The sequence below is a fragment of the Aedes albopictus genome, chromosome 1, assembly GCF_035046485.1.
Source record: "Aedes albopictus strain Foshan chromosome 1, AalbF5, whole genome shotgun sequence".
Classification (NCBI taxonomy): domain Eukaryota; kingdom Metazoa; phylum Arthropoda; class Insecta; order Diptera; family Culicidae; genus Aedes; species Aedes albopictus.
This window is the reverse complement of record NC_085136.1, coordinates 335,665,816-335,692,526: the sequence shown is the minus strand read 5'-3', so window position 1 is coordinate 335,692,526 and position 26,711 is coordinate 335,665,816. Positions and strand designations below refer to the sequence as shown.

General features: G+C 42.7%; 2 protein-coding genes and 1 long non-coding RNA gene across 4 annotated transcripts; 1 reads left to right on the top strand and 2 right to left on the bottom strand.

The window, feature by feature from the left end:
- LOC134287908 (uncharacterized) lies at window positions 1-26,574 on the bottom strand. Its single transcript, XM_062851105.1, has 3 exons — window positions 26,433-26,574; window positions 26,275-26,370; window positions 1-236 (listed from the first exon to the last, which is right to left on the bottom strand). Exons 1-3 carry the CDS (start codon window positions 26,484-26,486, stop codon window positions 81-83), a joined length of 306 nt encoding a protein of 101 aa, XP_062707089.1. The 5' UTR covers window positions 26,487-26,574; the 3' UTR covers window positions 1-80.
- On the top strand, window positions 18,498-24,002 carry LOC115255635 (uncharacterized). Of its 2 annotated transcripts, XM_029853729.2 has the most exons (3): window positions 18,498-21,225; window positions 21,284-21,551; window positions 22,683-24,002. In XM_029853729.2, the coding sequence occupies exons 1-3, from the start codon at window positions 20,400-20,402 to the stop codon at window positions 23,896-23,898; spliced, it is 2,310 nt and encodes a 769-aa protein (XP_029709589.2). In that variant the 5' UTR covers window positions 18,498-20,399; the 3' UTR covers window positions 23,899-24,002. The 2 variants fall into 2 exon arrangements, with proteins under 2 accessions (XP_029709589.2, XP_062703416.1); XM_062847432.1 differs by lacking the exon at window positions 22,683-24,002 and having other exon boundaries at window positions 21,284-22,313.
- LOC134285825 (uncharacterized) lies at window positions 24,238-25,431 on the bottom strand. Its single transcript, XR_009996778.1, has 2 exons — window positions 25,105-25,431; window positions 24,238-25,034 (listed from the first exon to the last, which is right to left on the bottom strand). It is a non-coding gene; the product is annotated as an uncharacterized LOC134285825 (long non-coding RNA).
- Window positions 26,575-26,711: the final 137 nt, after the last annotated feature.

Here is a 26,711-nt window from a genome sequence, read left to right as displayed (position 1 = left end):
ATAGGGATCCTGACTGATATGTGGCTGATGTAATTTAATTCTTGATTTGATTTTTCGATTTTTATCAGATCACTCGATCCCTACCAGAAACTGAGCTTGATTGTGACGCGCTCATAAAAGGCTGGTTTGAAACTCACATGCACATGCTTCCAGTAGAGACTCTCCTGATAAGTTTGTCGATCATTGCAGAGGGCGCATTTATGTAAACCAAGAGTGTTTTTCGTTTCGTCTAAAAGCTGCCAAAGAAAAAATGCTATAAATACAGGATTTTCCCTTTAAAACTTAGTATTACTTTGTTGGAATGTCTTCAGAATCCTCCGGCAGGATTCCTTTTAAAATTTTGAGAATTTTGGATCCCTGTCAGAATTATTCGGTAGGATTTCGTCAAAATTTCTTCATAATCGGGTTCAGGCAGAATCCTCCACATAATTCAAGGAGAATTCTCAATAGAATACAGGCAAAACCTACCACTGCACCCGGGCTGAATTCTCCACAGGATTTATATAGATTATTTTTTTCACAAGACTTAGACAGAGTCCTCTGCAGCATACAAGTCACGATACAAGTATAATCTTACACAGGACTCGTGCATTCCATCACAGGATTGAGTAGAATCTTCCACATGATTCGAGCCGAGATTCGAACAGAATCTTTCAAATGATTTGAGTTGGATCCTGGCGCACTTCCACAGGAATCAGGCACAATACTATGCAATGTTCGGGCAGAATGCTTCACAAGCTTTTAGCAGAATCTTTCATGTAGACTTCCGCAGGAAACAGCCAGACTTTTTTTCTATATATTCATATTTTCTATATATTCACCTATAGGTGTCATGTAAGGGTTGTAATCTGTCATTTTGAAGCGTACTAGTAGCTTGTCGCTGCTCATTTTTCAAGAAAAATTCATGATACTCTTCGACCAGTCGTAAGGCTAGTTTAAGGCCGATTTCTCTACAGTCCGTCGTCTTGAACGTCAAACCGAGAGCTTTCACAATCGTTTCTAGCTTCCTCAAAGCAATGAGCAAATTGCCCACATATAGGATCAGAGAAACAGCCACTTAACACTTAACCACAGACAAACAGACGTATCACTTGGAACAAAATGCGACAAAAATCATCGCCACGTAAACATAATCGCCCAATGCAAATTATGCTGTGGTACGCTAATCCACTGAGTAGATGGCGGTAGTGAGCAAACGTCAAACAGGAGCAAAAACGATGCGAGTGCCATGAGTGAGCGATTTGCGAACTACGGATTTTTTGAATAATCCGTTAAAAAGCGAAACGATAGGAAGTGAGTAGAGTAAGACGTCTGTTTGTCTGTGACTTAACAATTTTCATAAAAAAAACATCGTCACGAAAACGTAATCGCCCAATGCTAAATGTACTGTATTTGGCCGGGCCACCACTAGATGGCGGTAGTGAGCAAACGTCAAGCAAGAACAAGAGCCACGAGTAGTCAATCGACCTACTATTGAATATTTGAATCAACCGTTAAAAAGATGATCGATGGGAAGCGATGAGAGTGTGACGTCTGTTTCTCTGTGCTATACGTCTCAGTAACCCACAATGTATCACAGGTCCGGTTTTGACCCCAGCATCAGAAACATCAAGCAGCCGACTAGTTCACGAATCTGGGAATTTTAGCATCATCCAGGTTTGATTTATTCTCTAGAGATCTCAGTTCGTCACTGATGGCCTTCTTCCATTCCGACTCGTGCAGGACCCGTAACCTTTAGAGAAAGACGTGTCTTCTGTTTCAGCTGATCGTCTTCAAGGTTCTACATAGCGGTAGTCACGACAACATAGGACGACGATATAGTAAAACGAATAGCTGAATTACGTCATTCAACTCCGAAGCAGTAGCTCCAGCTTCTTTTGACTGGTAGATCAACTCATCAAAGCGGCGGAAGTGCGGCCCATTAACGGTGTTTTTCCACCATCTTCAGTGTTGCCTCGGATGTAAGTTTGGGTTGCAAAACCCCTTCTTCGCAAACGTATTAGCCAGGGAATTCCACAACTCTTTCGCCAGTATTCTTGTCTTGTCACGCACATACTCCAGATGTGAATCAGCAATGTTCATACGTCACCAGAAGAGCCTTTGCTTTTTCGTCCTTTCCGCGACGAACTGTCAGCTGCACTTCATCCATGGGAACATCTTACGTGAGCATCTCCTTCACGTCGTGCACAAACATCAGCGTTTCTACTCGGAATCATCATACGTCGTATCCCTCTCCGGCAAATTGAAGAATCCCAACTTTCGCTGCACTCATCGACATCCTTCCGTCTTCTTCAACGAACTTTTCAATCTTGAAATAATTTGCTTAATATTCATGGGGCCTAACGCAACTGGGCCTATAACCACTCTACGGCCCGCTTCCACGCAGCAACGGAATGTTGTAGGATAAATCATTTTCGGCGGTGTCCGTTAAATACTTTTAAGAAGTAATCGGGAGGACTTCAGGCAGAAAAAGTATTCGGTGGTTCAATTGTGAACAAAGGAAAAAGGAATTATTTTTTCGAAATCTTTACAAAAAATGGAGAATAAGGTTCTAAAATTAAAGACGAAATCTCATTTATATTGAATGATACGATCAAGCATGGTTTTCTAATCGGAATTGTACTTTACTCGAACTTGAAAAACAAAGGAATAATGAGAAAATTCGAAACAAGTAAAATGGTAAATATTTCTACTTTGACACTTGAGCTCAACCTTGTGTGACGGAGCTCGACATTTTTCGCACTGGGAATTCAAAAATGTTCCTATCTGACATACACGGTGAAAAAAATCACTCAAAGTATGTGTTATAAGCTAGGGACGAGACAAAAGCCAAAAAAATAAAAATTATATATTTTCAACTACGGTTAATAAAAACGTCAAAAAATGTACTCTTGTACCATATATTGTAGTTTAAAACAAGAATCCAGATAGGGCTTTAGGAGCCTATTTTAAAGAGAATTGTTTGGTTTAAAGTCCTTCTGTTTTCCCCTTCGGAATTTCCCCGAAAAAGAATCAAATGATTCAAAAAATCCTCCAGCAACTGATTCCAGAATCCTACCGGAAATGGCTCCAGAATTCTTTAAACAAATGGTTCCAACTTGACTCCTTCCGGAAATTATTCTTATGTTTTTCCAGAACCGGCTCCGGAATCCTTTAAGGAAATAGTTCCGGAGTTGGGAGTGAAGCCCTTTCTCAAACCCCTTACTGAAATGACTGTCATGTTTCAGAATCCATCGGAAAATGATTCTAGATTCCTTCCGAAAATGGTAGCGGATTTTTACCGGAAATGGCTGTAAATTCTCTACGAAAAGGTCCTGGAATTTATGCAAGAATAATTCCGAAATTCTTCCAGAAATGATTATTTCGGAATCCTGCCAGAAATAGTATCGAAATGCTTCCGGAAGAAAATTCTCCAGAAAATGACTGCGGAATTCCCCAAGAAATTATCTCGAAAGTTGTTCAGAAATGGTTTCGAAACCCTTCCGGAAACGGTTCCGGAACATTTACGCAATTCTCCCACAAACGATTTTATAATGTTTACAGAAATAGTTGCTCATCTCTTCCGGAAATGATTTCAGAATCCTGCCAGAAATAGCCTCGAAATTCTTCCGGAAATTCTTCAGAATATGGTTCCGGTATTATCCGGGAATGGTTTCGGAATCCTTGCAAAAAATGGTTCCAGAATATTTCCGAAAATTATCCCAACATCATTACGGAAACAGTTTAGATTTCCGGGAATGGTTTCACAATGCTTCCGGAAGTGATTCCAAAATCTTAAAAAAAAGCTCAGGATTTCTTCTGGAAGTTGCCTTATTCCGGGAAGGATTCTGGTATGCTTCAGAAAATTTGTTGAGAAATAGATACGGATTGCTTCCTGAAGTGGCCTCGCAAGTGGTTCTGCAAGCTTTCCGCGAATGGTTTCGAAATCCAATGCAATCCAATTATTTTTTCAGGAAATAATTTCGGAATCCTTCTGTAAATGATCCGGAGGTCTCCGGAAATGGTTTCTTGATTCTTTCCGGGAATGGCTCCGGAATCTTTCCCGAAATTGTTCCCAAGGCTTCTGGATCCTTTCCGGGAATGATCCTGAAATCCCACGAACTTCATTACATTCCTTTCGGAAATTATCACGGAATCCTTCTCCGGAAATAGTTTTTTGATTCTTTCCGGCTATTGTTCTGGTATCTGTGGGAATTTAGCTGATGGTTCTCGATGAGAATCGCCCAGCGCAGCGACTGCCTTTTTCACTGAAAATTTTCTTTGCTTCGTTGAACTACATGAGCGTTTCAACGAAGGTTACCGCGATACAGCACATCGTTAAATTCCTCACTAACACATCAAGAAATCTGTCAAAATTAACTTATAGCACAAGACAAATGCTCTATTTGCATGACATCAATGCACTCACACAACTAACGGGTAACCGCCATCAAATATCAGAATGACCGACTGTCCGGCGACTGCTGTCATAGTTATTTCTTTGTCAACGGATCTTGCGTCGGATCTTCGGCGTAGAAACCCAAAAGTGGGCTTAAAGCTTTGAGGTTTGCGAACAATATAAAGTCATCCATTGTGGGCTTCGTGGCCGTGCGGTTAGCGGCGGCAGTCGTCTAGGCGTTATTGGACGGTTCGGACAGAGATTCGACGTGAATAAAAGACGAAACACCGGAATAATTTCGGATTAAACAAGAACTGATTTTAATGAACTGATTCGCGTGTAAAGTTAACAGTGTGACAAAAGTAAGTGTGTGTATATGTAAACATTTTCTCTCCAGTGCTGCCATCGTTCATTATCGCTTCGTCCCAGTGCAAATACGATGTGCGGGCAACACTCCTCCTCGATTATGACCGATGGCCAGCCTTGATAGCCACCAGACCTAGCATGTCAGCAAACTTCCTCATCTTTGCCGGACCAAGAGGTTTGGTCATGACGTCCGCTAACATGTTATCAGTCGCACAATACCGCAAAGTGATTGCACCTCCAGCTACCAAATCCTTCACGTAATGAAATTTAGTGTCTATGTGTTTCGATCTGCGGTTTTGCTTCTCCAATGCCACAAAGTCTATGCAGCTTCTATTGTCCTCCCAGACCACTGTCGGGGCGGATTGCACCTCTCCTAGCTCAGTAAGCAGCCTACGTAGCCAAGTTGCTTCCTGTGACACTTTTGCCAATGCTACGTATTCTGCCTCCATCGTAGAGACTGATACGCAGGGTTGTTTCCGGCTACCCCAACTAACGGAAGACTGTCCAAGCCGAAACACAAATCCACTGTTGGACTTCCGGTCGACTGTGTCTCCGGCCCAATCTGCGTCACAAAAGGCTTACAGCTTCAGTTGACCTTCCGTGATTGTAGAACCAAGTTTCAATCCAAAATTCGCTGTTCCGTAGAGGTACTTCACCGTCCGCTTCAGCTCAGTCCAGTCGACATCCGTAGGGTTCTTGATTTTTCTACTCAAAATAGAAATACTAGCCGCTATATCTGGACGCGTGTTGGTAGAGATGTACAAGAGAGATCCTACAAGACTGTGATACTTCGTATTATCAGGCAAGTATTCAGAATTCGTAGAGTGTTTGTAATATCCAACGTCCATAGGGATACTAGACTTCTTGGCACCGTCGAGACAGTATTCTTCCGCGATTTTCTGAATGAAAGTACCTTGGTTGATTGTATAAATACCGTCATCACCTCTGGTCACCGCTATGCCAAGGAAATGGCTAACTGGTCCCAACGCCGTGATCCTGAAGTGTTGTCCAAGTTCCCGTTGCACTTTGTCGATCTCCTCCTGCAAACGACAAGCCACGATGATGTCGTCTACATAAATCAAAAGATATATCCATTCGCCACGTCCAAGGTCTTTCATATACAGGCAAGCATCGGAACTGGACTGGTTGAAACCCATCTTGATAAGAACTTCTTTGATAGTACGGTTCCAAACTCTAGCCGCCTGTTTTAAACCGTAAATACTACGGTTGAGTTTGCATACCAATCCTTCCTTTCCGGAAACGACGAAGCCAGGCGGTTGATGCATAAATATTTCTTCGTCAAGCGTGCCATGTAGGTATGCACACTTGACGTCGATATGGTGTACACTCATCTTCCGCTGACCAGCAACTGTCAGAAGCACACGAAACGTTGCCTGCATAGCAACCGGTGCGAAGACATCTTCAAAGTCACGACCGTAGCGTTGTGCACACCCCTGTGCCACTAAACGAGCCTTGAAGCGTACTACATTCCCCGCCACGTCTTCCTTCTTCTTATATACCCATCGACTACCTATCGCTTGACGGCCAGGTGGTAGCTTTACGAGACTCCATGTATTGTTGTCAGTCAAGGATTGCACTTCTTCTTTCATTGCTTCACGCCACTGATGCTTCTCGCTACACGACATCGCTTCTTTGAAAGTAACAGGCGCCCCACAGAGATACGCAGCTAGACCAACTACGTATTCATTCAACCGAGCCGGTAGAACACCTTGATTTCTTCTCTGTGATCGCCTCACGTTATCATTCACTGCACTTATTTCTTCATCTTCTTCTTGTCCATTCAGTTCAGAGTCAAACCACTCATTGTCCTCTTCATTTTCTTCGTCTATTTCATCAATCACCACTTCGTTTTTCTCGTTATTCACTTTTCCATCGACTTCGATTTCATTTTCATACACTTCGCACTCTCCAGGTCTCGCTCCAGCCGGAAACTCCTGCTCCTCCTGTCCCTCAGGTCCCAGCTCCAGAAAGCGGGCGTCCCTACTCACGGTGACTCGGTGAGTTTCTCTGTCGACGAAACGGTATGCCTTGCTCTGCATGCTGTAACCGACGAAGATCATTTTCTTGCTCCGACATTCCAGTTTTCCTCTCCTCTGGTTGGGCACGTACACGTAAGCTCACATCCGAATACTTTGAGATCTCTCATCGCCGGTTTCCTGTTATGCCATTTTTCGTAGGGCGTACATCCAACCGTGCGAGATGGCAGCCGGTTTTGAAGGAACGTTGCTGTCATCACCGCCTCTCCCCACCACTCCTTAGGTAGCTTGCTGTCGACCAACATGCACAAAACCATTTCTTGTAGGTAGCGGTTTTTTCGTTCAGCTACCCCGTTTTGCTGAGGGCAATATGGGCTTGTGAACTCTGCTTTTATACCCTCCTTTGCGAAAAACTGCTGTAGCTCACGATTTACATATTCGCCTCCGTTATCAGAACGAATAACCCTAGGCGTTTTCCCATATTGAGTCTTGCACATGTTCACGAAGTCTTTGATGCGTGCAGGCACATCAGACTTGTTAGCCAGAAGATACACAGTTGTATATCGACTAAAGTCGTCAATAAGAGTCAGAAAGAACTTATTGCCACTAGGAGTGACATGCTTAAACGGACCGCACACATCTGTGTGAACGAGATCAAGAATCTGTTCAGCACGGCTTTCTGTCTTCTTCGGGAAGGGGGTTTTGGATAATTTGCTTTCCAGGCAGCATTCACAGGTTGTCTGCATGCCGCAATCTACAACCTTCATGTGCGTCGCAAGTTCTTTCTTATTGATCTGGTCCACAACGGCGTAGTCCCTGTGACCAAATCTTCGATGCCATGTGTGGGGACAAAATTCGGTGTGCCGTGGCGCAGTAGACACCATCGACTTCTGGCAATGCCGCAACACGTACATTCCATTTCGCAAATCAGCCGAAGCCACAATATCTGTTGAAGTAGTAGGCGGTGATAACTTGACGTGTACGATCGTTGTAGAAAAATCAGTCATTCCCAATCAAGCTCTCCTGCGAAGCAGTCGTTTTTAATAAAACTATCTGTGTTGTTTTCGTTAATACCGAGTCCTCACTGTCAACCCAGTCCCCGAACTTCCAATAGGTTATGGGCTCCACTGGAAAGGAAGGGATTCCGCAGCTGACCGGACCAAATTATGAAAACTGGCGTTTTCGGGTCAAGCTGTTTCTGGATGCGGCAGAAGTCTCGTCGGTATTGAAGGAAGATGTTCCGGCAGGAAGCGCAGCAGATAATCTGAAGTGGGAACAAACGGACAGAAAGGCCAAGTCGCTATTGGTGAGTTTTGTTGCGGATGACTGCCTCGAGGTGGTTCGTGAGAAAGAAACAGCCTGGGCGATGTGGAAGGCCTTAGAAGACACATTTGCCAAACGCTCCGTGTCCAGTCAGACCCTGTTGAGGAAGCAGTTGGCAAGACTACGGATGAGAGAAGGTTCGTCGATGCGAAGCCACTTTCAAGCATTTGATGATCTCGTTCGTCAACTGAAGTCTGCGGGTGCCAAAATGGATGAAAATGATTTGGTGGCACAGTTGTTTTTGACATTACCGGATAGCTACGATGCGTTGGTAACGGCCCTTGAAAACCTTGCTGGAAAGGATCTATCGTTGGAAGTAGTCAAACAGCGACTGCTGGCCGAAGAAGCGAAGCGGATGGATCGGCAAGATGATTCAAGTGAAGATATTGGTGCGGCATTTCTCGGAGGTTGGAAGAAGCGTGAGCCAAAGAAGTTTGCTGGTAAGTGCCATCGTTGCGGACGGTCAGGGCATATGAAGAAGGATTGCCGCAGGGACGAATCTGAAGACTGTGAGAATTATTCAGTGGCGAATAGGAAGGCAGTTACGTTCATGGCAACTCGTGCTGAAAGTTCGTCGGATACTGGATCAATACGTTTTTGTGTGGACTCGGGAAGCAGCAATCATTTTGTCAACGATGTGAGTTATCTGAAAGATGTGCGGAAGCTGAAGGATCCAATCTTAGTAGACGTGGCCAAAGACGGTGTATTGCTGAAAGGAGAGTACATTGGAGAGTTCATCGGTTCATCAAAAAGAGGCGTTGAATTCCGTATGAAGAATGTGATCGTCGTTCCGGAATTGCGAGTGAACCTGCTATCAGTGAGGAAGTTAGCGCAAGCCGGCATTGACCTGTTATTCTCTGGACGACGTGCGCAGTTCAAGCTCAACGAAGAAGTAGTTGGTGAAGCGCATCTGAAAGGAAGTTCTTACGAGTTGGAGTTGAAAATTCTGGCGGTAGAAGCAAACAATCGGCGGCAGCATCGGCCTCAAATTAGAAGAAATTTTGAAGAACGGAAAAGGCCAACTGATCCAGAGGGGGAAGCAGAAATTCCGAAAATTCTTCGAGAACGCGATATTGAAGACTCTGGTGAACAGTCCGTTGAAGAAATCAATGAGATGGATCAATTGGAAAAGTGGAAGAAAGAAGAAACCCGTAAGGCGCTCCCTTCGCAGAAAAAACGTGACGACTGCTTGGAGTCAAACACGAGGCGTAGCGAACGGGAGCGCGTGCCTCTAGGTAAGTTCGCAAATCGTTCAAGTAGATTCGGAATACCCTCTGCTGCTGGTTTCTCTGATTCTACAGATGCATCATCATTCCATGCGGCAAACGATGTTGTCGACACGGGCGGACAGTACAGAAATGGTATGGAGAAACGGTATCGGATTCGAGAGGAACTGAACCGAAAGAGATGCTACAAGCAGAATATGCAGGTGCAGAGGAATCCTTAAGAAACTTACGATCAACAAGCAATTCCTGGATTGACGAGGTTTGTTGTGATCAGCATGTACTTTCCGAGGTTCGCATCGCAAGTTGGCTTCATCGATCATACTGGAGGGATCCAAAAGCAACCATCCGTGAACCGACGTTTCGTTGAATCGTTGCCGCTGCAGCTACATGACCCAACGATCGAGAGGGGGTGTTGAAGTAGTAGGCGGTGATAACTTGACGTGTACGATCGTTGTAGAAAAATCAGTCATTCCCAATCAAGCTCTCCTGCGAAGCAGTCGTTTTTAATAAAACTATCTGTGTTGTTTTCGTTAATACCGAGTCCTCACTGTCAACCCAGTCCCCGAACTTCCAATAATATCACCCTGATTACTGCGAATTTTACATCCAGTAGCATCGAACGTCACCGAAAAATTGTGGCCAACAATCATACACACGGAAAGCAGACTGCCTTCAAGCTCCGGTACGTAAAGAACATCTCTTACCTGGATCTGTCGTGTTTCGCCTACCGCATCAACACAGCTAAGGGTGCCGCGGCCTACGCCACCGGCTCTTGTTTTCTTCCCATTCGCCAAAGTAACTTCCACTTGAGAACCTTCCAGCAACTCCTCGAAGAACGCCTTATTGCACGTCATATGCTGTGACGCACCGCTGTCGACATACCAGATGTTGTTGTTCCGGTTTGCCGCACGACATTCCACCGAACGCTGATCCGCTTCCACCCAAAACATCAACTGGTCCTCCGAATCACGTACTTGCTTGACTTTGGCGCCATTCGAATGTTTATCCTGTTGCTTGAAACGTCCCGCTCGCTCTCCTAACTGGTCCTTCTGACTGGCAACCCAAGCAACCAAAAGTTCGGATTCCACTTGAAGAACGAACTCAGAAGTTCAAGTTCGGTTCAATTCCAGGTTTCGTTGAACTTAATTCTCCAAAAAGTTACTCTTGTATTGTTTATGAACTTGGAAGTACATGTACAAGCTTTTGACTTCTCTTCAAAACGACATTAAAGTCGAAAACAGGTTCAAAAAGAACTTATGTTGAACTTTAAAACAGAGTTCAATCAAATATTAACCGAACTCATGTTGAACTTTTGTGTGCCTTTAAAATTCAAATATAGTTCATTTGAACATATTCCAACAACTTGAAATCATCCGTTCCGAACTTGTTTCGAACTTGTTTAGAACTAACTACTGAAAGTTCGGATAAATATTAACCGTACCAAAAGTGAACTTCACTTGAACTTCGGCGACAGCGGGGCCGGGGAGAAGTTCTCATTCAATTAAATCGCTCGGAAATCGAGCCCAGCAGCCACAGCTTGTGTTAATTCCACAAGTACACTTTGTTCCACTATAATATTTGAACGTACTTACTTGTAATCAACGCAAAGGATCCGTATTGTGTGGATCAAAGGCTGCCCCCGCAGCGGAAAACTGTTCCCCCTAGGATGCCGCCGGGGGTTTTTCGGCTGCGCACAAAAATTTTCCAGCTTTGCTGGATGTTTTCACACCCGTCTCACTTGTCACTGCAGCGCACCGGTAATCGACGCAATCGTATTCACTGAAAACCAAGCTGAAAACTTATAAACTTTTCTTGAAGTCGATACACTGGCCTTAATTTATTGCTTTGCACTGCGAACCACAACAAACTGAAAATGTCAAACTGCATAAGTTCACAAGAAGTTCCACGTGAACTTCTTTCGAACTTTCGACTTCAAAAACTATTCCAAGTTCAGGGAAAGTTCACACGCGAACCTGATTGAGCTCTACTATATGATATCAGCACATTGAGTAAAATCCCACAGTGCATAACAACACATACATGGAGTAGTGGTTAGGCACCGACTTTCAACGAGGAGATCTCGAGTTCAAATCTCAGTAAGTAAAAAACATCAAACATTATTTCAAGGTATTAGTCAATTTGGATTCCACATGAACTAATGGTTCTTAATAATAAATTACTTATGAGCACTAAACATTTTTTTTTTTCATTTTTTCGAAGTTTATTTTTAAGCTGAATAGCGTTCCTTTCAGCGACACAAGTGTACTTTTTGTGAACTGAAGTTCGGTTAATTACTTAAAAAGTGAGCTGAATAGAATGCTATTCATATACCTTCGAATAGCTGATTAAGCCCAAACATGCTATTTTATCCGAACTTTTGGTTGCTTGGGAAGGTACTTCCGGCAGTTTTTACGAAAGTGGCCAGGCTTTTTACAGTAAAGACAAACCTTTTCAGCCGGCTTGGCCGCCGCCGACGTCTTCAACAGCCTGCTCTCGTTCGAACCCTTCTCCATTCGCCGCTGGTATTCGTCAAGGAGCTTTGACTTAACTAGTTCCATCGTGATGTCGGCGTTGGGTCGACTTTCTAGGGCGGTGACTAGTCCATCATACGTGTCTGGCAAGCTTCGTAACACCATCGCCACCTTCACCTCTTCATCCAGCTGCAGCCCCGCAGAATTCAACCGCTCGAACAGGTCGTCAAGTTCGACCAAATGCGCCTCGAGATCGCCGCCTTCTGCCAAATTCTTGCTGCACATTCTCTTGAGTAGCGATACTCGGGATGTCACAGTTGCTTTTTCATGATGTCTTTGCAACGCCAGCCAAACGTCACACGCACTCACAGAGTTCTTAATGATTCCGAACTGTGACTCTTCAATGCAAAGCCCAATCGTGGCTTTTGCCTTTCGGTCCTCTTTGTTCCACTGGGCGGTGGGAGCCGCGGGTTTGGGCTCGTCTACAACATGCCACAGCTCCTCGCGTGTCAGTAACATTTCCATGCGAAACTTCCAAGTACTGTAATTAGTATTGGTGAGTTTCGGGAAACTGAACTTCGCTGCATCCGCCATCTTGCATGGCTTGCGGGATCCGACACGACGATACGAAAAACGACCGAGAAAACTAACTTTCCGCACGCGACTTCGAAATATTCCACCGGAAACCGTGGGCCCGTAACCTATTGGACGGTTCGGACAGAGATTCGACGTGAATAAAAGACGAAACACCGGAATAATTTCGGATTAAACAAGAACTGATTTTAATGAACTGATTCGCGTGTAAAGTTAACAGTGTGACAAAAGTAAGTGTGTGTATATGTAAACATTTTCTCTCCAGTGCTGCCATCGTTCATTATCGCTTCGTCCCAGTGCAAATACGATGTGCGGGCAACAGGCGTATCGTAAGCCTCGTAGTGTGAGTTCGATTCCCGCTCCAGTCGGTGGAAACTTTTCGTCAAACGAAAAATTCATCACTGGGCCACTGGGTGTTCTGTGTTGTCCGTTGTCTAGTGTAAGTAATGGCTGAAGATGGTGTGAATTGTCTTGTCTTTTTTTTTAAAGCACCGTCATACTGCAATACCTTTTTTCGAGCCTAATATTGACCGTCCAGTTCCAAACTGTTCACGACCGTTTGAAACAGTCGACGTTTCAAACGGTCGGTGAACGGTCGCTGACGGATTTGACAGCAAAAACGAGCGAGAAAGATTTCGCGCGCAAACGCGTATCTAAAAACATTCAATTGGTGAAACAAGGACAGCTGATCGGGCGCCAACTGATTCTTTGATCAGCTGTTGCCGGCAGCCAAGCCGCCAGCTTTTTGGCGCGGAAGTCAGGGGGTGTTCAGATGCAATGTTTATCAATGAATAAATTTATGAGGATATTTTTTCCGCGATAAATGTTGTGTATTTTCTAAAATAAGGTATAGTAAAGGCAATTTACCCAATAACCAAGGTAATTACCTATGTTTGAAGTTCTTGAAGACCTGAATGTTTGAAATAATGATGTGCTCGAAACTAATTTGCTGATTGATCGATTTCTATAGAATACATCGAGAATCCCCTCGATATTCGACGACTGTTCTGAACAGTTTCACAAACAGTCGGGATAATCCAACTTTGAACTGAATACACAATAAACAATTTAATATGATTTACATATTTATTTCTTCATACATCAATGCATTTTCTCGCATTATAAGTGCATGAAACTTTGGAAATCCATCAGCTTTACGATCCAACTGTTTAGTTGATTTAGTTGATAGAGAAAAAATAGTCCATTGCGCAATATAAATGATCAAACATATGACTAAGTTACAAGCTCATAATACAACTAAACTATTGTGGATTTAGCCGAGGGGGTCGACACAAATCTATTTGGTTCAATTACCATGCGATAAAACGTAATTTTCTTTGGGTTGCATATTTTTTGACGATTAAAAATATTTCATTGGAATAAAATCAATTTTATCGGATTTTCTCCATTTTCCATGGTTTTAGACATTTTAGCGCATTTTAACTCGTTTTAAGCTAACTATTCTCATCAAAATGGTAAAAATCTTATATAACTCAAAAAATCGAAAAAATTAAAAAAATCGGCTGAAAATCGCCCAATATCGCTCAAAGTGCTGCGACGTCGCGACGCCGCATATGACAGCTCTTTTGCTGGCTTTAAACAAATCAGCTGCGTCGGTCATTGACAGTTTAAACCGAGTTACAGCAAGTGCGCACATCGTGAGTTTTTTTTTGGTTTGTACTTCTTTATTCAAGGAAATTAGAAGAATTAGAGAAAATTTTGTCAAGTTCAAGTTCGGCCACCCAGAACTTGGTGTTCCAGGTTACTCGCAACGGGGTTGCACTGGTGGTCTCGTGGATTGTAGGCCAAACATAACCACCAGAATTCTTAGCGATGTCGAAATTTCTTCAATGGCTGCCTCTTCACTCGTCCAAGAGCCCATTGTGGTTGACGTCCGATGACTTCGATAAACTGCTCGTCCTGGCGATCATTGTGGACAACGGGCTTCGGTCTTGCTTCGGTTGATCGTGATGTAGGAGATCCAGAACTGTCTTGATGTTCCGACCAAGCACCTGCTGCGAAGGTGTCCTACAGTTTAGGAGTAGTCCTGTATACTTGAAGGAAAGTCTGGAGCGTTTCGGAAATGTTCTTCCTTGGTTCTTCCCCTCGTTGATTTTGCGTAACGACCTCTTCAAGGTGTCAACAAACCTTGCCATTTGGCCATATAACTGCGGGTAGTACGCTTGGTGGTACGGCGAGATACGGAAATGCTGAACGCCGTTCTTTCTGCACAAAGTCGCAAATTGCTCCGATAAATTGGGTGCCGTTGTCGGAAACGAAGACGTTTGGAATACCGAAACGTGCGAACATTTCATTAAGGAGCTCGGCGACTGCTGATCTCGTCGGATTCCCCACGATGCGGATTTCTGACAACTTGGAGAAAGCGTCCACAACTACCAGGAAGTGTCGACCGTTGAGCGGTCCAGCGGCACTCGGTGATGAGTGATTCCAGAGTGCATTCGCCTTCCACATTTGCCTCGAGCTTGGAAAGAAGTCTCGTACGGATGACGGCGTCCTTGGAAGATCGTAATCCCTAGATGAAAATCAGGCGCTGGAATTGATCCGCCGTGATGTTGTTAAGGTCGAAATCTTCGCAGCACCTGTTGACTGTTCCAGCGTACGTCAGGAAATAGTCGGCGTCGTCCTTGACCAACTCGAAACACAGGTAGCGCTTGCTGAACAACGAGATCCGTATGCCGAAAAGCTCTGATAGAGACGTCTAGTCAAATTAGAGTGCAAGTAACTAATGAAGATTTATTCATACATAATTCAACGCTTACTATGATCTAACATCCCCACTTAAGCGGTAATTCCTAACATTTTTCTCTCTTCAAACAGCTTTGAATTTGGTACAGGTTTTGTAAAAATATCGGCTGCCTGAAGGATTGATGATACGGTTAAAACAAATTGCCCTAGATGCTAATTGTTCTCGTACATAATGGTGTCTTATGTCTATGTGCTTGCTTCTTGAAGAGTAGCACACATCTTTCTCCGCCAGGCTGATGACGCTCTTGTTGTCGCAGTTGATCGGTACTGACATTTCGGTGCCATGAAGCTCTTGACGGAATCCTCTCCACCAAGCCGCTTCCTGGGTAGCAGATGAAAGTGCCATATATTTGGCTTCAGTAGTAGACAGTGCTACCGTGGATTGGCTTTTCGAACTCCATGAAACCGCACCGCCAAACTGCATAAACACGTAGCCGGAAACTGAACGCCGAGTTTCAACAACGTTTGCTCAATCTGCATCACTGTAGCCTTGGAAATCCTGCTCCGAATCAGCCCGGTACACTAGCTTGTGGTTTTTCGTCCCCTTCAGATATCGTAGAAAACGCTTCGCTGCCGTCCAGTGTGCTGATCCCGGATCGTTACTGAAGCTGCTGACAACACTTACCGCGTAGCTGATATCAGGCCGAGAGCATTGTGCAACGAATTGCAAACCACCAACCAGCTCTTTGAACAGAATACTTTTCATCCTTTCCATTTCTTCCACAGACTCCGGCTTCATCGCTTTGGTCAGCTTCTGATTGACGTCCAGGGGTGTCGATACTGGGTTTGACTCCTCCATCCGGAATCGCTTCAAAAGCTCATCAATATAATGCTCCTGGTCTATGGCTACCATGAGCAGGATTAACGACAGCCATTCGTCGTCCAGCACGAACCCAATCTCTTCTAGCGTGTGGCTCGTTGACATTATTTCGTCGACGTACTCCTCTACGGACGAGCAATCTTCCAACTCCAGCCTGGCCAATTTCCGCAAAAAGCTTATCTTCCGGTACCGCCCGCAATCTTGAAACGCCGTTTTCAAGCTGTTCCAGGCTTCCTTCGCTGTTTTGGACCGCTGGACGAGGCTATAGTTGTACGGCTCAATGCTGAGACATATGGTTGCCAGCGCCCTGTCTGACAAATCCGGATCCACTTGAAAATCGTCCGGACGATCTACCGCGCGCCAGGTGCCTTCGCGGATCATCACCATGCGCATCGCAAAGGTCCACGTGACATAATTCTCCCGTCCTTTCAGCTTCGGCACTGCCGGAAGCGAAATGCCACCATGTCCTGCAGCCTGGTTTCCTGTGGGCTCCAGAATATTGCCGGAACGCCGGGTCCGTGGCATCGCTTCGCTTCCTTTCTTCCTGCTTCGAGAAAAATTTTCGCTTTCGGCCGATAACAACGACCGTTTCTATGGAAACATTCCCGGGCTCATAACCTGATAGAGACGTCTAGTTAAGTTAGGGTCTGTGTCAATTGGCGAATTAAAATTAATTTTTACTTAAATTTGACAGTTCAACACTTAAACTTGACAGTTTTCCTAAGGAAATAATTATCGAACTGTCAAGTTTAAGTGAAAATTAATTTTAATTCGCTAATTGACACAGACCCTTAGAGTGCAAGTAACTAATGAAGATTTATTCATACATAATTCAACGCTTCAGTTTCTATACTGTCTCCTCGAATGTGTATCAGGTATCAGTAGGTCGGCTCCAGAGTCTCGAATGTGTAGTCACGGGGGTAGCTTGGCAGTGGAAAAGCACGCTGAGGCTCCGCAGCAACAATCGCAACTTCGCGCCGTCTTTTAGGGAGATGTACTAGCGGCCTAGCGGTACCAACGGTCGAAAACGAGGTCATTCTTCGGGTCGTACATGAACTCCCTCATGTTGAAGGCCAGGGATTCGATGGTGAATACCGAACTGTTCGTGGGCCGATGGGAATCGTTTTCTTGAATACCGAAACGTTCCATCATCTGCATCATCCGAGCGTTTTGTTCCGCTATATGTCGATGCTGGTCCAGGATTTGCTGATAGAGGTTTTGAATGTGGGCTTCTCCAGATTTTGCCGTATCGACTCTTGATTCAGCAGCTCTTCCTCCAAATCGTTAGATACTAGCGTGGGTCATCGGAACCGTTTTCTCAGATCAAAGCTTTTTTGGTTCCGTTTCGGGTCCTGAGTATCTGTGCAAAATTTGAGCACGATCGGTTGCGTCTACACTTTGCGCATTGCAATTGAAATTTGTATGGGATTTTGTATGGAAAAAAATATTTTTGGCTTTTTTGTCATAAGTTGAAAAAGTTTGTCTGAAACTTTTCAACCGATACTGTAAAATGATAGCCTAGGATGTTCTGAAAAACTTTGTTGAAGACCGCAAAACGATCCGATGCTTGTAAAAATAGTTATAACCAACGAACCACATGCATATGTTTATGTTTTAACATGTAAAGGAATAACAATAGCAACAAAATCATGCTGTTTCGGCAAGCAATGCCAACGCTATAACTTTTTTTCATACACGCTAAGGTCAGTTTACCTATTTTTCTAAAATATGGGTAAATCTTACTCAAATTTGCGTAAACTTTACGCAAACATGGGTAAATAAAACTTATATTTTGCAAAAGTGCACATTCGCATTTATGGGTAATATTTACCCATATTTGGGTTACAATTAGGTACACATTACCCATATTTGAGTCTTTTTTACCTATATTTGAGTATCATTTACGCATATTTGCGAATGTGCACTTTTTGGAAAAAAGGTAAACTGACCTTAGCGTGTAAGCATTAGATCACTTCGCGGTTTTCGACAAAGTTTTTCAGGACATCCTAGCCTATGTTTTCAATTTATCGGTTACATAGTTTTAGAAAAGTTCGAGCTTCCCATGAGAGAAATACAAAAAAGTGTGTTTTCCCATGTAAAATCCCATACAAACTTCAAACGCGATGCGCAAAACGTAGACATAACCGATCGTGCCCAAATTTTGCACACTTATTTGGGTCCTGAAATGGGATCAAAAAAGCTTTGATCTGATGGGATACCATTGAATTCTTCATTTTTCCATATAAACGATGACCCATTCTATTAGATACATCCCATGCTGTACTTCTTTATTCAAGGAAACTTTAGAACTAGAGAATTTTTTTAAAAATGCTGGGTTTTTATAACCCTAGTTTACCCGTTGCTAAAGCTAGTAGGGTCATGTACCATTTAGGCAGGTGTACCTATTTTGGGCACTTGTCGCTATAATTAAGTCAATATTAAACCTAACATCATAATTTTTGGTACACAGTATCAAATCAATGGGTTTGAAATTGACTTATTTATAGCAGCAAGTGCCCAAAATAGGTACACCTGCCCAAATGGTACAAAACCCTATGTCACTCTTTGACCATTGCCAAATATTTGACCACTTTTGGCAAAAGTCAATTTCTTGATTTTTGCTTTGGATGACCAAGCCATGTGGAAATTACACTGTTGAAAATGCTTTGACATACATGTACACAACAGTGTATGTGTTAAGCTAGTAGGACACTCTTTGACCAATGCCAAATGTTCGACCACTTTTGACTGTTGAATTTTGACCAAGATGTACCGGGCAAACAAAAATATTCGAAAAACGAATAGGGACAAAGAGAGCCCAACAACTTGCCAAAACTTATCTGTCAAAAGTGGTCAAATATTTGGCGTCTGGGCAAAGCGAGTACTAGCACCTTTAGTTCATCCAATCCCATCCGAAGGGGGTTTGGATTGTGAAAAGAAGCTAACCATGTGCGACTATGGAATCGAGTTCAGTTCTACGCCTACTGGCGACGGAGATAGTCGAGTGACTCCATAGCTTGAAGAAATAGAAGCGCCCGTCTAGCGAATTGGGAGTCGTGAGTTCGAGTCTCACCGGAATACGTGGATTTCTTTTCATAATTCAAATCTCAATTTGTTCATCGAGCACATGTTTCTGTTGTGCACATGTATGTCAAAGCATTTTCAACAGTGCACTTTTGACAGTTAAATTTTGACGAAGGTGTTTGCTCTGTCAAAAGTGGTCAAATATTTGGCATTGGTCAAAGAGTGTCATACTAGCTTATGGGTTGCTACCCAATATCAAATTAAATTTAAATTATTATAACTAATTATTATTATAATTATATCTATGATTGCTTTGACACTCTCCAACAGTTTGTAAACAACTTCTAAAGTGTTTGCGTTCAACAATGGATCATTTCTGGAAAGAAATATCGAAAAAAGTAGGTGTTGTACCCGATATTATAAGAATAGTGCTAGAGCAAGAAAAATATATACATGGAGGATTGGCATTCCTGGACGATAATGCCATCAGCGATATTGAAGCGGATATAAGGAGGTTCCCGGAAACGACAGGCAAAACGGAAAAAGAGTGGAATAAACTGCTGGATTATCATGGAGAACTAAAAACGTTCTCGTTTTCTGCCGGTGAGCGCAGCATTTTAAAAATGATCGGTGCCGCGGTGAAGGACCATGGGATATCAAAATTCAGCAGGTCGATGCTGCGCGGTCAAGTGACGAACGAGCAAGCCACTTCCTCGGGTGCGTCGGCGTCATCTCAGGCCTCAACTCTGAAAAACAAAATCGTCGATTTCTTCGAAAAAAAGTATGCGTGAAATATCATTTTTAAGCTCTAATTGTGTATATATTTGTATGTTTTTATAGGTACGGTGCAGAGAATATGTGTTGGCTTAAGGACCTATCCAGCACGGACATAATCCTCTCAAAAGACAGCACTGGACTGAAAGCGTCGGTGCCATGTCCATTTTGTGCCGCGAGGGTTCTAATCCGACCCGAAGCAACTGGAACATGGAAGATATCGAACTTTTCGACACACGTACGTGCAAAACATTTCTCCGCTCCGTGCCCGAAAGAGCGTCCCCATAAAGACACGCTAAAAAGGCCATATCCTGTAGAGAACTCGGAGAATGTGATGCCAAACTATCAGTCTTTCGGGTCAAGCTCACCCCAACAAACGTTACAAGAAGACTGGCTGGAATCAAGCGAAGTTACTCAGCTTGATCAACCCAAACAGGCAATACTCGGTTCGGCGCGAGTGCAGCAGTATGACGAGCTGAAGAACGAGGATCAAGAGAACGAAGACCTACAGCTGTACAATGAAATCGAATCTCCTAAAGGACACACTTTTCTTCTTCAAATTGAGGCCCAACCCCAGTACGCAGATCCGTTGGCATACTCGATTAATAACCAGTTAAACTAGCAAAACACTGCGGTGAGGCCGACCGCAGTGTTAACGAGATGGCCAACAAATCCGACACGATTATATCCATCTTATCCAAATGTTCCGATCGGTTGGAATCTAAGCCACCAAAAGGGCGGCGGTACACGACTGCTGAGATGGATTATTTTACCTACAAATATATACAAGGTGGTCGGGCAATGTACGAGTTTGAGCAAGCAAATAGCGTAGCACCCGATATCCGAACATGTCAAAGGTATTTGCACAAATTAACATTCGGAGTAGAACCAGATCGTTTAAGGATGGATGATTTCGCCAAGTTTCTTCAAATTAACAACTTTCCGAAAGCGTTTGTCCTTAGCGAGGACGCCACCAGAATTACTGGTGGAATTGGTTATGATATTACCAAAAACACGGTATATGGACTAGTGCCGCCACTGAACCAATATGGTATGCCAATTGAGAACTTCTTCACTGCAACCAGTCCCAAGAAGGTAATGGAGTATCTTGAGAAATACAGCATTGGGCGCAACTTGTATGTTGTAATGGCTCAGCCATTGTCATCCGATTCGAGACCTTTCTGTCTAATGTATACCTGCTCAGACAACAAATTCAAAACAGAAGATGTGCTGCGACGATGGGCATTCACCGAAAAGGAATGTGAAAAAGTAGGAATTACACTGGCTTGTCGGGCATCCGATGGTGACGCCCGATTGGTGCAATCTATGCTGCAAAAAATGGATATACCTAATACAGATTCGAACCCTTTCGGAGCGTGGTATACATGCAAATATACGACGAACAACATATGCATTCAAGACCCGACACACCTCATAAATAAATTGAGAATGCGAATAATGAGAGTAGACAAACAGCTGATAATTGGTACTTGTACTTGAAAAATAAAAGAATTTTTAACATAACACACTTCACTTTTTTTAAGGTTCCTATGTGGTATCAAGGGCACACCTGGTGCAGCTGCTTGCATTACCAAGAGACCAGCATGGGCTTACTCCATCGGATTTGGACACATCCGACAAGATGAAGTTCAAGCCTGTTCAAAAGATTACACAACCGAGAGTCATAAATTTATTGCGTACAACTATTCCCGAAAGTCTTGCCACTGCAATCTATTTGGAGTTGATGAACAATATCATGCAATCTTTTATGAATGACGATATGACAACAGAGGATAGAGTGTTCAATGTCTGGTGAGTTAAGCTTTACCTTTACACGAAAAAAAAACAGATTACCTAAAAAATGCGTTAAAAGAACGCAAAAATAAGTAAAGGGTGGTACGGTCAAAATTTGGTCACACCATTTTTTTATAACTTTCGACTGCGTACAGTTACTGTAGACATTCGATAACTGCAACATGTTTAAGTTTCAGTTAGCGAACAAAATTCGATAACTGCAACGTCAGATAGCCGTCAACAACCCATCAATTGACGTTAAATGAACGAAAAATTCATTCGATTGTTCATTTGGGCTAACTTGGCGCACCGTTTTGACGGATAGCGGTGCGATAACTGCAAATTTGTTGCACTTACCGGACTTGCAGTTAAAAAGCATTGCAGGTAAACCGTTTGCACCGACCGAACGTCTACTGTACACCAAAACAGCTTATTTTTAGACCAGTAATGGTACATTATAGGGGAACTTACGTATTTTCGGCAGTTTTGTTCTCTTCGTCATGGGGGGTTTTTTGAAACCTGTAGGTCTCAGAGTTGGCCTCAAATCCTTCCCAACCAAGCTGAGTTATATGCCCAAATTTTAGGAAATTCGGCCCACAATAACTCCTCATGACGAAGAGAACAAACCTGCCGATAATACCCTTCGTCACCCTATGTAGCTTATACCATACCATTTGTCTGTGGTATAATCATATTAATTTTTTTTCGTTTCTCCACGCTTGCTTGTACGGATGCGACTGTTGAAACCTTGGTGGAAACTATTCTCAATTTAGTTGAAAATCGGAGTTTTTCACTAGCGAAGTTGGATTTTCCTCCAAATCCATGCGTCGGACCTAACTTCGGAAGTGGTGCGCTGTATAGTAAACCTGGTCTGCTATACAGCGCACCACTTCCGAAGTTAGGTCCGACGCACGGATTTCGAGAAAAATCCAACTTCGCTAGTCGAAAATTCCGGGTTCCAACTACACGGACAATATGACGACAATTAGGTACAATAAAATATGAACACTATACTACCTATAATCGCGTAACTGTCCCAGCAAATATGGGACTGATATGCGATCATAGGCAGCATACATCAGCATAATCATGATAATGAGATGCAAACATGTGAATTAATATTGAAATATTCTTAATCAATAATTTCAGGTGTGGACTTTTCTTCATGCGTGCATGGCGCAGGTCGTGTGTGTCTAAACACAAGCATATACAGCATTGCATTACTACCAACGCTTATTGGGGATTAGAGATCAATGCGCACGCTTTGATAAATTCCATTATTCTTTGCCGGGAAAAAGGATATGATTTGGATATTACGTTGTGGCAGAGTCAAGCATGTGAAAGTTTCTTCCGTTCTGCTCGATCATTTTCATCTACCGAATCAACTGTTGTAAATTTTGATATGAAGACATTTGAGTCAAGGCTTAACCGGATCGAAGCTAAAACTGATATCATGTACAAACAAAAAGATAACTTCACTTTTCCTCGTTTAAAGAACCAAGAAAAGAGCAGCAAACATTCGCAGTTACCAACGAACATACAAATATCGAATGTAGTTCAGAAGGCAGAAATCGAAGCGAAACGTCTTCTCAAGTCACTTGGAGTAAAACTAAGCGTTGATTCTTTCAAAGAGTGTATATACATACGAAAGCCTAAAACAAAGCCAGATCCACAAACTGGAAACTTTGAATTTGTGCCTGTACCCGATGAACCATGTGAAGTCATTAGAGATAGTGATGAAGACTTAGTGTATGATTGTGAAGAACTTTTGACAGGTACTGATGTGCAGCTGCATGTTAAAGATGCTTCTGGTTTCAACAAAAGAAACACGTTTAAAATTCGCAACAAAAATGGTAAGATTGTTCACGTGAAAAAATCGACTTTTATATGGATGCTTCAATCGGAAACGGAAAGAGTTTCGCCCGACCGGTTGCAAAGATTCAAAGAGTTGCACAAAAATGAGAATTTCGTAGCGATATTTCAAAACATACCACTCCAGGATATAAGAATAGGAGAGTGGGTTTTGATTAGTTATACTTCAAAACTTCTCGTATGTAATGTATACGGTTTTATATATTTGAGTGGCAAAAGAACAAGTTATTCACGAACAAGTGCTCCTATTAGGTGTCCTGAGGAAGCTTTCGCAAGAGGATTAGGAACAAAGGGGTCGTTTTTTGAATTATCGTTTATTGACGGGGATTACATATTGGAGCTATTGGATAATAGTGAAAAAATCTGTATACAGATAGAAAATTATAAAAGCCACCTAACGAGACCTGAAGTAAGCGCAGGGTTATTATTGTACGGAAAAGATTCAGCTGCCTATATCAAGGCTTATATGGACGGGCCCGTTCCCATATTTTGATTAATTCAAAAAGAGGTAACTATCTTTGAACTTAAAAAAATCATAACTAGACTGCAATGTGTCAAAAACTACGCTATTTGAAAAACTTAACACAGCGAAAAAAAAACACGAAATTCAGAATCAGAATGTACTTGAAAATGGACAGATTTAATAAAATTTATCAACTAAGTTCGGGTTTCGTCGGAAATATACAAAATCTTAGAATTGTAGTAATAAAAACAATTTTATTGAAATATCACATAGGAAAATAGGAACGTCATGCTTTAAGCGGGTAGATTGAGGTTCAAAAGAGGTAACCTTACAAAAATATTGGGGATTTCATACAAAAATAATGACATGTAAGGAAGGATGAGGGTTGTTTTATTTTATAATTTACCTATATTTGTATAACATTTTTTCTTATCGAGCGCCATCCGGAATAGACCCTGTCACTTTTCACTGCACGCAATTTGCAGCTCGCTATTTGGTACGGTGTCAAGTCTAGTTAAGAATCGCCTCTGACTGAAGTGCTCAATGGTACCCCTATTGAATACCAATTTCAGGAAAGTTATCTCGTGAGACAGCATCCATTTTTTACATATCGGCATTTGTATTATCCTAAATCTTTTGTATGAACGCTCGTAACTCTCGATCATATTTCAGCCCTCCTTCTTCAGCATTACGTAATTTGTGGACGGCGCCTAATATTAATCGGATTGATCACCTGCATGCGGCCACATAAGCCATCACGACATTCCTCCAGTTGAGGTGTTTGATTGAAAGACAGAAACGTGATAATCAGTCGATTATTGTATACTGATTTCACAGCACTTTTCCTCCCATATCGATTCAACATATCCGAAGAAATGACAGTCTATCCGGGTCCAATACATTTGAGGGATCATGCTTGTCCTTATCATGTTGGTCGATTTCTGCGTCGTGGTATCGCCGATAGATTTTAACGTCGGATCCAGCCAGCTGCAGGCAAATTCACAGCACAAAACGTTTCGTCTCGTGTTTCATTGATGTAGGATTCCGGAATGTTTCTGCGTCCCACTAATTCGAGCAGAAGTTGTTTTGAAGAACAATTACTGGCAGGCGTAGCAAAAGTAAATTCACACACGATGTAGCTATTATTGGTGCTCTGATGGGAACATCTTATCGCAAAATTAAAAAAGAGAAACATTACAAAATTCAGCAAAATCAACAGTGAGACCAAAAACTTACTTCAAATTACATCACGTATAATACCAGGTACTTTTTGGCAAATTGAAAGAAGAAAGATAGAAATAAAAATATCTCAATGTTTTTGTTTTCACTGAATAAAAAAAAAAACGGGAAATAATTTGACATTTCTTGAATAGGGATGTGCACGGATTATATTTGATTCGATATGGATATGCTAAAATTAAAATCGATTTTATCGGATATTTCAGATATGAAAGATTTTCATCGATTTTGAAATAATTTGATCAATTATATTGTAATTATGAATAGAAATGTAAATTCTTGTGAGATATGACTGGAAATCGAGAAAATCGGGAAGAGTCGACCCCCTCGGATTTAGCACCAAATTGGTATCGGAAATAACTTCATTGACTTCCGCTGCCTTTCTTAACATAACGTCGGAAGTAGTGCGCTGTATAGCAAATCTGATGCTCTATTCAGCGCACTACTTCCGACGTTCCGACGCTCCTTCGAGGCGCGTCACTTTTTTTTCTTTTCCTCGACGGCCTTCGAGACGCGCCCCTTTTTTGCATTTCTCGACGGCCTTCGAGGCGCGTCTTTCCAGGCTTCCGTCAGGGGTTTTGGGGCGGCCTCCGTGACGTGCTTCCATAGATTTTCGCGAATAAGCAGCATCTCGACCTTGAATCTCCAACTTTCGTAGCCTCCGCTCCGTAGCTTCACAATAAAAAAAAAACTTGCTTCCGTCCATTTCTTCTTTTGAAAAAATCTTCCAGAATCTTCTAGTTAAAAACGGCCCATAACCTATTGGGATCTGCCGTAGATCGGATAACTGTTCGGTTCGAAGGTTGGGATCTAACTACTGAATCATTTTATTGTACTATGTCAAAGTACAAAATATCATGGCCTTCTTGTTCATCAAGCGCCTACTCTCCAACACGGGCTTGCTCCCGGAAGTGAAATTTATCGAGGAACGGTTCCGGAGTTCACCTAGATATGGTTCCACAATCTTACCGGAATGCTTGCAAAAATAGTTTTTGTATACTTCCGAAAATGGTTCCGGAATACTTTTGGACGATTCCAATTTCTACGCACAGTTCTGAAATCCTTCCGGAAGTGGCCCTAGAATCCCTCCCGAAATGGTTTTCCGGAATCATTCCAGAAAAGGTTCTGAAATTATTTTCGAAGTTCAAAAGCCAGAAAGTCACTCACCTGAGGTTTCTGCTCTAGATAGCTTCCATCGACAGAACCGGTTACTGTTCCGCCGCATTTCAGGAACCGTTCCGAGCAGCATTCGCACAAATGATGCTGAAAGAGAACGACTGTTGAACGTATACTCACGTCACGAGTTTAACGTAATGTCCACTTACCGTTATGAGTTTTGAGGCGCCATTCCTACAAATGGTACAGATTCTAGGACACATCCTGGCTGAACCGGAAATCCTTGTTTGATTCCGAAACTTTTATTTTCGCGTCTTCAGCAAAACATAAACATTCCGGCAGTGATGCCATCGCCAAATTTTGAATATTCCCTTTTTTGGATATACCTTACCTGTACCCCTGAACAAACCTTGATCCACGTTGGGCAAACATTGTATACGAACGAAAAGACAAAACGAACCGCGAGTAAAAGTGCCGAACACGGGTCG

Excerpts from the sequence above, each read along its gene's own strand:
- LOC115255635 (XM_029853729.2), top strand. The coding sequence starts at position 20,400 with ATGGCCAACAAATCCGACACGATTATATCCATCTTATCCAAATGTTCC. Across the intron at positions 21,226-21,283 it reads AGACAAACAGCTGATAATTG|GTTCCTATGTGGTATCAAGG; the intron begins GTACTTGTACTT and ends ACTTTTTTTAAG. Across the intron at positions 21,552-22,682 it reads GATAGAGTGTTCAATGTCTG|GTGTGGACTTTTCTTCATGC; the intron begins GTGAGTTAAGCT and ends CAATAATTTCAG.
- LOC134287908 (XM_062851105.1), bottom strand. The coding sequence starts at position 26,486 with ATGTGTCCTAGAATCTGTACCATTTGTAGGAATGGCGCCTCAAAACTC. Across the intron at positions 26,371-26,432 it reads GCGCCTCAAAACTCATAACG|CATCATTTGTGCGAATGCTG; the intron begins GTAAGTGGACAT and ends GTTCTCTTTCAG. Across the intron at positions 237-26,274 it reads ATCTAGAGCAGAAACCTCAG|CTTTTAGACGAAACGAAAAA; the intron begins GTGAGTGACTTT and ends TTTCTTTGGCAG.